Here is a 12,060-nt window from a genome sequence, read left to right on the forward strand (position 1 = left end):
GTTTATCATGCATCGTTTCTATCTTCTTTCCGTTGTTGATGCATATTAAATTGTGACACCACTGCAAATAATTAAAAATAATACATAAACATCAGTTTACACTCATGGCTTCACAAACAGGGCAGTTCAACAATTTACAATACATAAACATCAGTTTCACAAATATTAACAACTATTTACAATCATGACTTCACAAAACGGGTAGTTTAACAATACATAAACATCATTTTCACAAAGATTAACAACGTATTAAAGGAAGTTTAACATTAATAAATACCTCACCATCTGACGTCTTCCTGCCCACGTGCACATGGTACCTCCATAGCAGGGTAGTGTTGTGTGGGCCACCGGGATAGTCATCAAAAGGATCAGGATCTGGCACCACCATACGCTTCCCCATCCTCCTTCGTTGTGGCTCGCTGTCTTTCATATCCTCCTCATACATTTGCTGTTGCTGCTGCACGTCCACCTCATCATACTCTTGCTCATGCTCCGGGTCATGCTCGACATCGACACAACGTCCCCTGCCACCCTGACGCCTCGGAACAACACCATCCTCCTCCATCTGTTGGAGACGCTCTCTCCTACGGGAAGCATGCCCTGCCACCCTTACGCGCGGAGTAGAGGAGGAACCTTTTGTAACATGCATATTAGGGTAATCAAATTAGTAAGCAAACACAACACAAAACAGAAGATCAAAAATCATACTGGGTGTTTCCAGATTTTATTTTTCGAAAGGCAACAATCTGGTTCAGAAAATGAAATCTGAATTGCTTCAGTGCAGAAGAAAAAAAATGGTACAATTAACTTGCATGCATAGAGAAATCGAACTAACCTTCCATTTGATGCAATGTTATTAAAACCGGACCGTCCGGTTCGACCGGTTCAACCGTGAACTGGAACTTAAGCCGGTCCGGACAGGCCTAAAAACCGGAAGAACCGTTGAACCGAATCTGGTTTAGAAAAACCGCTCGGTTCAAAGATCTGCTTAAAATTAAGATATTTTTTGCTTTCTTCCTTTTGTTTTCTCTTGCTATTGAGCATTTAATTCATATAATTCACATGACAAAGGTAAACTTTTGATAAAAAGAATGATTGAAACTATAGTTTTTCTAATGCTTCGTGTTTTCTTCAAGATCTATTGCAAAGAAAAATCACTCAAAAGTAAGAAAGAAAATAAAAATTAGCATACAAGACAAGAAGAAGAGAGAAGAGGCGGCATAGAGAGAGAAGAAAGCAGCAGCTGAAACCTAAACACTTGTGACTAATTTTAGGGTAATAAAATCTTGAAAGTGGGCTTGGGTTTGTAAATTAAAATTTGGGCCAAGTTACTATAAAAGATGGCTAAATCATACCTCCTCTTTATCCAACGTTAGCATTATTGGTTTTAAAATTATTAATTTTTCTTTAATACTACATTTATTTATTATTCTTTGTTCAATAATTAATTATTTGGTTCAACCGATTGGACCGGTTCAACCGGTTGAACCATGAACCGAAGGTCTCACCGGTTCAATCTCTGGTTCGGTTTTAAAAACATTGATTTGATGTTTGTCAAGGGTTAAAATGCGGTCCTTTAGAGCGAGAAAAGAAGATGATCATAACTCATTGAAAATGCATCATATGAGATATGCAAAAGAAGAAGACTATTACTTTTCCCACCCCATGCCTTTCCTCGTGTGCCCTATTTTTTCCCAAAACACCCCTAGTCCGGCATGTCATGAAGAATCATGCGTGGATGGAAATGTCGATAAAACCATTCGATATATCCATCTTCTACCTCCACACCATGAACTGCAGGCTCTCCCAACTGCTGAAGTGTCAGCACATAATCAAGTGCACGGCGAAAGGGGTTTGTGATCTCCGCCAAATTAACATCAACAGCTGCACTCTCAACCGGATGTCTTGGTATGGTCTGAACCCACCCAAACTGACGAAGCACCCTCTCCGGTAGATATCTCACCATGCGCTCTTCAAATCTTAGCCATCTAGAGTAAAGGCTGATCTGCTCTAACTGACGTGCCTGACGGTGCTCTCCATATGGGGCCATGACGACCCTCGTCAAATCTAGCGCAACGAGATAGTTTCTGTAGTGGTCCACTGTGCCTAAACCAGACAATGGTAAAAAAAAGCATCGCGCGTGGATACTGATTCTCTACATACTTTTCCCAGACATCCTTGGTTCCCATACCTGGGAAGTGATGAAACACCCAAGCCTGCACCAAAGACAACCACATATAAATATACAAACCATATACACTTACATTTTAAAAAATAAAACATAGTTTTTAATTTATACCTGAAACAAAGTCAGGTATCCCCACATGACTGTAGTTCCAACGTGCAGCATTGTTGAGCTCCTTATACAAGTGAGCTAGTGCCGCAGCTCCCCATGAAAAACCAGAAACAAGATCGAGGTTTCTAAAGTACTTCAGGTACACAACATCCATAGCCCACTGGCTCTTGTTAGTGAAGATCGTGATCCCCACCAAGTACAGTAAATATATGCGGACAACCTGGTCCCGCAACCTCTCCACCTCCTCAGTCACACCATACTCCACCGCCAATCCCTCTGCTCCTTCAAACGCTCCTTGAAGATCTCCTCCAAGTAGCCAAATCGGCAATGTGCACCTTTGGTCATTTTGACCTCTCTACGAGCATCAAACGTACTAGACCCCAAGTATGTCTCCATAAATTCTACCGCTCGCCCCGTGATATGGACCCGTGGGACAGGAGCATGCCGTCAACGGGGATATGCAGCAAATAAGCCACATCGTCAAGTGTGATTGTCATCTCCCCAAACAGAAGGTGGAAGCTGGAAGTCTCCTTGTGCCACCTCTCCACAAAGACACAAATCAGACCATGGTCAATCATGTTGTAGCTGGTGTCCTGGAGCCTACCGATTAGTTTAGAAAATTTGAGAATTAGGTTAAAGTGAGAAATTGATGATTAATTGATGTAGAATTGATGTAGAAAGTGTTTACAGACCTTAGCTAATCCATAGGTTGATATCTGGAATCAATGTTAAGCTTACAGCCATGCCTTTAGGTGGATTTTCGTGAAAATCTGCATTCTGCCCGAGCCTGTGATCATCGCTCACCTCGCGAGAGATGATCCTCGCCCTCGCGAGTGATGATCTTCATCGCTCGTCTCGCGAGCACTTTTCCTTCACCTCGCGAGTTGCATGTTGCAGCTCGCCATAGCGAGCAGATTACTCGCCATAGCTATTGAGATTGAACCTGGGAAAGTTTAAAAATGGATTAGGCAAGTTATTGAGATTGAACCTGGGAAAGTTTAAAAATGGATTTTTGGGTGAAAAATGTCAAATTCCTGAGAGCACCCAGTTTCTTGTTCGCCAAGGCGAGTAGCTTACTCGCCAAGGCGAATGCCAACTTCCTGAACTCGCCATAGCGAGTAGAGGTTCTCGCCTTGCGAGCCTTGTGAGACAGAATACCTTGTTAGGATAAATGTGACCTTTGTCGCACGAGTTGATGTGAGGTGATCACAGGGGTAAGAAACTAAGTTGCTTATCTTACTGTTGTTGTTCCAGTAAGCCTGATTTAGATGATTTGATGTTGTTAATAATGTGATATAATTGTATATGCATTACATGAATTATATATGATGTTTGAGATGTTGATTTGCATTTGATATTGTTATATCATGAACTGTTTTATGTACTGCCTATGTTGTTGTTTGTTTATTAACTAAGCTGTATGAGTCGGTCTAAGATGAAAGATGTTGTTCCAAATTATTGGATTTATATAAGAGGTCGATGTTTCTAAGATGTAAGTTGTTGAGTCCATGCATACTCATTCATTGTTGGGGGCTTGATGACCTGGAGCTTTTGCTCAATTAAGTTGAGGGCTTGATGCCTTGGAAGTATATTAATACTTAAACACATTGAGGGCTTGATGCCCTGGATTGGTACCACATGCATGATTAAGAGGTCTAAGTTGCATAATCAAGTTGAAGTCGCATTGTCGAGTCGAGTTGTTAAGTTGTGTTCTATACACGAGTTGTTAATGAAGTGTTATATGATTATATTATTATCTATGATGAATTTATGATGTTGTCATGTTGTTAAATATAATTGATGAATTATATGCTTAATATTATTGTTTTGTGAAATCTCACCCCTTCTGCTTGGAAATGTTGCTCTTCGTATGAGTAACTTGCAGGTGATCGAGAATAGGTTGCTGTAGTTGCTGTCGTGAGTGGTTTCCTTCTCACGTGTGTCTTTAGGTGCTCTGATACGTAACGGGATGAGAATTTGTTGCATGCTTTTCTATTCCTTACGTATTTGATTATGAATTTATATGATTAAGTTGTTAATTGGATTTTTATGAGATGTTTTGATGAGGCCTTCGTGCCAAGACTATTTATGTTGTTGAATTAAATCCGCTGCAAAGTTTTGAATATTTATGTTGATTGAATTATGAAGGATAAATTGTTATTTATTCCATTTATGATTTTTAAGAAGTGTAGCATTCCGTTTATGTGGAAAACTCTGATTATTTGTTATGAAATTTTATGTTGGAAAAACGGGGTGTTACAGGTGTCATTATCATGCATCGCTTCTATTTCTTTCCTTTGTTGATGCATTTTAATTTTCCACGCCACTGCAAATAATTAAAATTAATAAAGTGAGTTTAAACTTATGGCTTCACAAACAGATTTAACATTACATAAACACGCAGTTTCACAAATATCAACATCATTTTCACATAGATTAACATTAATTAAGTGAGTTTAACATTAATAAATACCTCGCCATCACCCGCCTTCCTAGCCACGTGCACATGGTACTTCCAAAGCAGGTCAGTCTCGTGTGGGCCACCGGGATAGTCATCTTGTAGCTCAGGGTCCACCACCTTCTCCTTCTTCTTTCGCCTTTGTCGTGGCTCAACATCTTCCATTTCCTCGTCGATAGCATGCAACTCCTCCTCAAGCTCCTGCTCCTCCATGTGCTGAAAGCCCACATCAGGCTGCTCTTGCTGCAAATCCATATACTCTTGCTGCTCCGGCTGATGCTCGACATCAGCACGACGTCCTCTAGCACCCCGACGCCTCAGAGGAACACCACCTTCATCCTCGAGCTGTTGCCTACGTGCTCTCCTACGGGAAGCATGCCCTGCCTCCCTTAAGCGCCGATTATTAAATGTTGAACCTTTTGTAACATTCAAATTAGGGTAATCAAACATCACAATCAAACAGCACAAAACAGAAGCAAAAAACGTTATGGGTTTGTCCGGATTTCGAACTCCGGAAATTAACAATCTAGTCCGGAAAAACAAATCCGGATTGCATCCAACTAGAATTCCAAAAAAAAAAGTACCAAATTAACCATGCAAATGTACAGAAATCGAACTTACCTTCCATGATGTTTGACAAGGGTTGAAATGCGGCGCTTTTGAGCAACAAAACTCTAAATTTGGACAAGATTTGTGGTGTTTGAATTTTGGGATAATGTAGAGAGAGAGAGAGAGTGAATGGTGAAAGTGAAACTGTAAAAATGGTGGGTGAAGTTCCTTTTATACTTCGCAGTTGTCTGGATTTTATAAAGGTTTGGAATTGTATTATGTCAGTCCTTGCAAATATGATAAAGCCCCCGGATTTTGTCAATCCATGCGAAGCTAGAAAAAGGTGCAAGTTGCAAAAATCTATTTATGAATCAGAGAAAGCGTATAGAAGTTGGAATCTTCATTTGGATGAACTTGTAAAACATTTTCGATTCATCCAAAATGAAGTTAAACTTAGGTATACAAAAATATTAGAGACAAGTATACAAGGTCAAGGTAAAAGTACATTAGAGAGAAACATCAAATTATTCCAACACTAAATAAGAGAGACAAGTATGCAAATGAAATAGAAAAGAGTACTATTGACATTTTGAATCCATGTTTTTTTAAGGTCAAGGTAAAAAAAGAAACCTATATTATTTCTTTTCATTCCTCTCTATATTTTTCCCTCTCAAAATAAGTGATTTTACACTTTTATTCTCATTTTCTCTGCCCCCATTTAACTATGAAGTACCAAGAAAGAAAAGGGTAAGAAACAAACTTAAAATGCAGTGTCTACTGTCTAAAGAGAGCCTTCCTTCCCTTCTAAAAGCTGGGAACCTAGAAGACAGTAGACAACCAACTCAAAAGTACAAGATATATTCAACATATGCACAAATAAACAGATCATGGACAGCCAAACATATTGGAGCAAAAATATCAGTTGATCTTATTATCAAAAGTCAGGCTTGTTTCTTTCCAAAGGAGGTCTCTTTACTGTTGCGAGGAGCTCTTTAAGCTCCTTGACATGACTATCCATGCCCTTAGATGAATAAGCTTTAATCATTGTTCTATAAGTTATGAAATCGGGTTTACAACCTTTATGTTCCATTATCTCAAGAACTCTCCTCATCTCATCTAAACAATCTAGTCTCATATAAGCATCCACCAAGCAATTGAAGAATACCGTATCCAGTGTTACATCTGAATTGTCAACAAAACGTAGGACGCCGCCGATTTTTTCAGGCTTACCGGCATGTGCATAAGCCCTCACAAGCGAGCACAGGGTAACACAACTAGGTTTAATTCTCTCTGACCGCATTAGTCTAAACAAATACTCCATCTGTTTGAGATCCCCAGCCTTCCCAAAAGCATCAATCACAATATTGTAGGTCACAATTGTCCAAGAATAATGGTATTTCTGCATGTATTCCATCACAGCACTCATTTTCGTGTAATCATGGGCCTTGCCATAGGAATCCAAGAGAATATTGAAGGTCTGAACATTTGGTTGGATTCCAGATGTCTGAAACTTGTCATAACACCTCTCCATTGTTTCTATCTGCCCCAGGTTGCCAAAGGCCCTGAGTGTTGAATTCATGGTCCATACATCGGGTTCACAATTTTGTTCAGCAAGCATTTCCAGAAGTGTAGATTCCATTTCTGAAAATCTTTTAATAACCATAAAATTATATTACAGATATGCAAATACAAGCAAACAACAAAGAAAGAACAACTTTTCATCACAATTTTAGTTGGAAGCCAAAAATTTGTGATAATCCAGGACTGGATAAAGGTGTGTCAGTGCCCAGCTGTAGACTGTAGAATAAATATCCACAAAGAGCTCATTTATGGCTAATGTTAAGGCTTCCATTCATTTGTCTATCTTTGCCTTGTCTTTTAAAAATGATACAACCTCGATTGTCTTCCAATTGTTTCATTATATCTCGCGAATGTTGGAAAAGTAGGTAGTTGATAAAATTATTTTTTCAAATTCTGTCAGCAACCAGAACGAGCATGAAGTACTTTCACAAGCTAAAGAAAGGTCAACATTTTACCTTTTTGCCTTCCCATAAGCATCAATAAGGGTGTTGTAGGTGACTGTGTTTGGTTTGATACCATGAGTGGCCATGTCAGATAAAAGACTCTGAACTTTGTCGAAGGCAAAAACTTGCAAGCAAGATTTTATGAGGATTGAATAAGTCTGGATGTCTGGCTGACAACCAGGTGTACTCTTCATTTCCTCAAGAAGAGAGAGAGCTTTATCCAATAGACCACTCCTGCCATAGGCAGATAACAGTGCGGTGTATGATTCACAGTCCAAAACACAACCTTCATCAACCATAGCTTGAAAGAGCTCAAAAGCTTTCTCAGGTTGCTTACATTTTCCAAGCATGACAATTAACTTGATGTATACACCAGGGTAAGGTCTGTACCAAAGCTGTTCACGCAGTAGTTCAAAAACCTGAAACCATGAGGCATACTGATATGATTATCAAGTCTTCCTGTAAAATAAACAGTTTCACAAGTGTTTGTGTATGAGAGAGTGCAGCATGAAATTTCAACTACTGTTCTAAAACTAATTTAATTATGCTTGAATACATGCAAATGAGTTCCAAAATTAATGTCTTCCACAGTACAAGAAATCCTTTTTTTTACAGAAGTATAAAAAATCCTTAAACAGCAGAAAATAAAACTTTCTCAACCAATTTAACTGAGTCTTTGTTCTGTTCCTAATTTTTTCAACTACACCAACAAATTTTTCTTCTATAATCTATATAAATGCATATATACTTCCTTAAATGCTAACATTAGAACCTCATCGCTTCACTTCATCAAATAGGTAGAGGGACTGAAGCAAAATATATAAAAGTAAGCAGGGGGCTAGATATTTAAATACTCTTAAGCTAGCCAATTAAAAAACAGGATGCAAATTTGCTAGGAGTATGCCAATGAACTACTTGATTACTAAGCTAATTGATATGACCCATAAAGTAACTAAGGTATTATGAGTATGTAAAGAGAAAAAGTGGGTGCGTGATAGGGACTCGGGTATCATAGGGTGCCTAAGTCCCACATTGAGTAGTATGGAATACTTGGTGGAATACTAAGAGGATTAGTTATTTCCCCTGGCAGTTAGCTTTCAGGGGTTCCCAAATGCTTTGATGGTTAACGAATGATAATATAGCTAGTTGCCAGTGTCTCAGAAGGAGTACCTACAGAGAGGCTGAGTAGGAAAAGGTTGAGGGAAGCATCATAGAGTGCAGTCACCGAGATATTAATTCTCATGGTGGTGCTAGGAAAGTGAAGTGGGTATTATTGGAATGCCCATGCCTCACATCAAGTAGTATGGGAAGCTCGGTGGAGTACTTAGTAATCTCCAATCAATCACATGTATATAAGGAGGAAGCAACACAAGGGAATTAAATAGGGTAATTGTTACTAGTATAACAGAATTTGTTAGTTAGTTAGAAGAGTGGAACATGTAACTGTCAGTAGTATAACAGAATTGGTTAGTCAGTTAGAAGGGTGGTTAGTGGGAATTATCCTATAAATAGTAGAATTGTTGGTAGAATAAGCACTTTTGTCAATTAGCAATTACAATAGGAGGTTGCAGGTTCTTCAAATTGCCTGTAAAGTGTTTCATTGAAATTCAATAAAGATCCATTCTGCACAAAGGCAAGCTCCCTATTTTGCCACTGTTCTTGTTAATTCCCTGGTCCTAGTTCTATTATACTTAAAAGACATGATTTGTTTTCCTCTTCGACAACTAGATTTTTTAGGGAGGATCCACTAAGTGCGAAGCAAAAAATCATGAACAAGAGACAGAAAATGAAAAGGTCTCCACTATGTAACAAACTTCTGAGTTAGCCATAGGATAGGAGGGAGTGTAGCGGGTATGTGATTCGGTTGTAATCCAGGGGATGTGAGTTGGAGGAAATAGGCTGGAGTCAGTTGGGATTCTCTAGTTACCTAGTTTTTCCCCTTACTTCTATATTCAACTTTTCATTTTCCAGAACCCGCCATGCCAAGATACAGACCCAAAATTGAGCATCAATACAGTGATCTTTTTTTTCTTTCAGTTTCTTTAATTTTTCAGGTACCAATTACTACACCTGACTCCTTTCATAATTCTCAGATCTAAGATAAAAGAATTCAGTTCTGTAGACTCTGCTTATCTGCTAGTTCTTTCACCTACAAATAAGGTTTCTTTTCAATATTTCATCCATATTCTAGTCATAATACGGTTTCCCCAACTCATTGTTGGCTGGTGACCAGCGCTAAAAGTTTAAGTTCATTAAGAAGAGTTGCACTGAGGAAGGAGGCGACATAAAACAGAAACACCTATTAATTCAACAGAACTTTACAATTTCTCTGTGAATCTACCAAGGAGACCGACTCATTGAAAGAAACCATCTGTCAAGCACCACAAAATGACTGGTCTATAGACTACAAAGAATGTCTTGATGTTTGAACAAAGCACATGCCATTTTTACAACATTGCTGATATTTAACTTAATTGTGGAAAATTGGAAATGGGGCTGCAAAGAATAAACTCAACAGTCATGACCAATCATTCACAAAGGTTGTACCATTTAAGAACCGAAACTCCTTCAAAAAAACTCATAAATTAGAAGCATGAGTTTTTTTCCCTTTAGCAGAAGCCAAGAAACCTTGTTCCAAAAGATACTCAACAGTAGAAGTCTATAAAATGCTGATTGAGAAGATTAGACAATCTGTATTACAAGGCAGGATCCTGAGATTCAGCCTACTATTCTTATTCAGTTTGAATTCTCAGTGTTCAACACTTTTTGAGGCTAGACTACTAAATATTTCCAAACACCATCGAATTTGGGGTTCCTGAAGGATTTTTTTAGGGGATTCTGAAGTAATTTTCTCTCATTAAAATGGAAACTTCAGTTGGGAATTCTCTGATTTGTAAGCAAATCACGAGCCATGACTATTAACCATAACAATATGAAGTATGCAATGCTCAGCCAAAATTAAGCTGTGTACATATTACTGTGTTATGTCTTACGACCATGTTGTACTTGGATTATTGATGAAGAAATTTCTCAGTATTTAAAGATGTAATAAGCACTACAAACTGTAAGTTGAAGATAATATTATTGTCAAAAAACAAATACATAACAAATAACAGTACATAATAATACGCAAAGTTGGTTCAGTTTGAATTTGATGAGACATACATAGGAACCAAAAGCCTATCTAATCCAGTGAGAGGAAGTTAGTTTTTTGAGTTTCCATTATAGTTTTGTTATGACTTATTCGGTTTCCATTGGATTAGCTGGGTTGACGAACTCAAAAACTCACTTCTACACAAGACCCCAACCAAACCAATGGAATCCACTCCACATTTAACCAATCAAATAAAACTATGTAGCAGACTCCAACAATGCCATAAAATCAAATACTACAAAACCTATGTAGCTTCAACACTTCAGATTAAAAGCGTGTCTAGTGTTCGACACAAACACAATATGGTTATATTCAATGACTTATATTCTCTTTAAGTAGTGTCTATGTGTCAGTGTCAGCATCAGCATCAGTGTCATGTTTAGTTTCCAAGGGCCTAACTCATTGAAATCCAAATTACTAACCACATTCAATGCATCTGAAAAAACGGAAGAAGAAAGAAAGTAACAGACGAACCTTAAGAGCAGATTCCCAACGAAACGCGGAGATCCGTTCATTAAGCGCTTCAAGAACAGTTCGAGGCAAAAGTTTCTTAGAATTAACAGGACCTTTCCTCCTTCTCTTATCAATAACCGCTTTAGTAGCCTCTCTACGAAGAATAACAGAAACCGCTTTCTGCGAAGCTACTTTCGCATTCTTCATCTCCTTTCTTTCTTTTACTTCCTTTCTTTTCATCTTCTCCACTTCCTTCGCAATTCTCTTCGTCCGTTCATCATTTACTGCTAGCTTAACTGTTCCGGTGAGGGATGAAGGTGGAGGATCGGGTTGGGGAATGGATTGTGCTCGGGTTCGGAGACGGGTGGGGTTGGGTGGAGGGAGAGGAGGGAAGCGAGCGGTGGTGGTGGTGGAGAGTGAAGCCATTAGAAGATTTTGTTGTGTTCGGTGGTATCGAGGCTTGAGGTTTGAGGAGGAGGAGAACTGGAGTAACTAGCAAGAGAGATCACGTGTAAGACACAGGTAATACTCACAGTCACATAAAAAAAATCTTAACTTTTTCCTTTTAAAAAAAATCTCTAATTTTTAGAAGTTGCGCGATTTTGACATCTAAACAAATAAAAATAACAATTTTTCCCTCTATATTTATGGAAATATGCTCATTTAACACTCTATCTTTTAAGAAAATATGTCATTTAGACCCTTTATCTTTAGGGAAATATATTATTTTGGTCCTTATCTTTACAAAAAGTTATGATTTTGGCCTCCTGTTACATGTAGCGTTTTCTCAGCAGTTTTGCAACGTTTTGTAAAGTTAGGAATAAAATTGTAACTTTTTTTTAGAGGTCAAAACCGTAACTTTTTAAAAATTAATGAGTCAAAAATGCATTTAAGTATTATTTTTTTTAAGAGAACACCATTTCTAACTCTTTCTAACACTCTTGCTAAAAAGAAAAACCCTTTATAACACTCAATCTTTTTTTGGATGAAATTAATTTGAATAGTCAGAATGCATGAATTGAGATTATTTGTTGGTGCAAGAACAACTTAGATAGAACCTAATGTTGAAAAGAGAGTATCCTAGCATTTAGTTCAACTAAACAACAACACCTCTTCAACAAAGTGT

General features: G+C 38.1%; 1 protein-coding gene across 1 annotated transcript; it reads right to left on the minus strand.

Annotated features, from left to right (window-relative positions):
- Nucleotides 1-5,856: 5,856 nt before the first annotated feature.
- Nucleotides 5,857-11,476, minus strand: LOC25498349 (pentatricopeptide repeat-containing protein At5g48730, chloroplastic). Its single transcript, XM_013593250.3, has 3 exons — nucleotides 10,956-11,476; nucleotides 7,340-7,746; nucleotides 5,857-6,952 (listed from the first exon to the last, which is right to left on the minus strand). Exons 1-3 carry the CDS (start codon nucleotides 11,358-11,360, stop codon nucleotides 6,238-6,240), a joined length of 1,527 nt encoding a protein of 508 aa, XP_013448704.1. The 5' UTR covers nucleotides 11,361-11,476; the 3' UTR covers nucleotides 5,857-6,237.
- Nucleotides 11,477-12,060: the final 584 nt, after the last annotated feature.

This window comes from Medicago truncatula, chromosome 7 (assembly GCF_003473485.1).
Source record: "Medicago truncatula cultivar Jemalong A17 chromosome 7, MtrunA17r5.0-ANR, whole genome shotgun sequence".
NCBI classification, from domain to species: domain Eukaryota; kingdom Viridiplantae; phylum Streptophyta; class Magnoliopsida; order Fabales; family Fabaceae; genus Medicago; species Medicago truncatula.

Bases quoted from the DNA above. Each gene is read 5' to 3' on its own strand.
- LOC25498349 (XM_013593250.3), bottom strand. From the start codon at position 11,360: ATGGCTTCACTCTCCACCACCACCACCGCTCGCTTCCCTCCTCTCCCT. The intron at 7,747-10,955 runs GTTCGTCTGTTA...TCATGGTTTCAG, and splicing joins GTTGGGAATCTGCTCTTAAG to GTTTTTGAACTACTGCGTGA. The intron at 6,953-7,339 runs GTAAAATGTTGA...GGTTATTAAAAG, and splicing joins GCTTATGGGAAGGCAAAAAG to ATTTTCAGAAATGGAATCTA.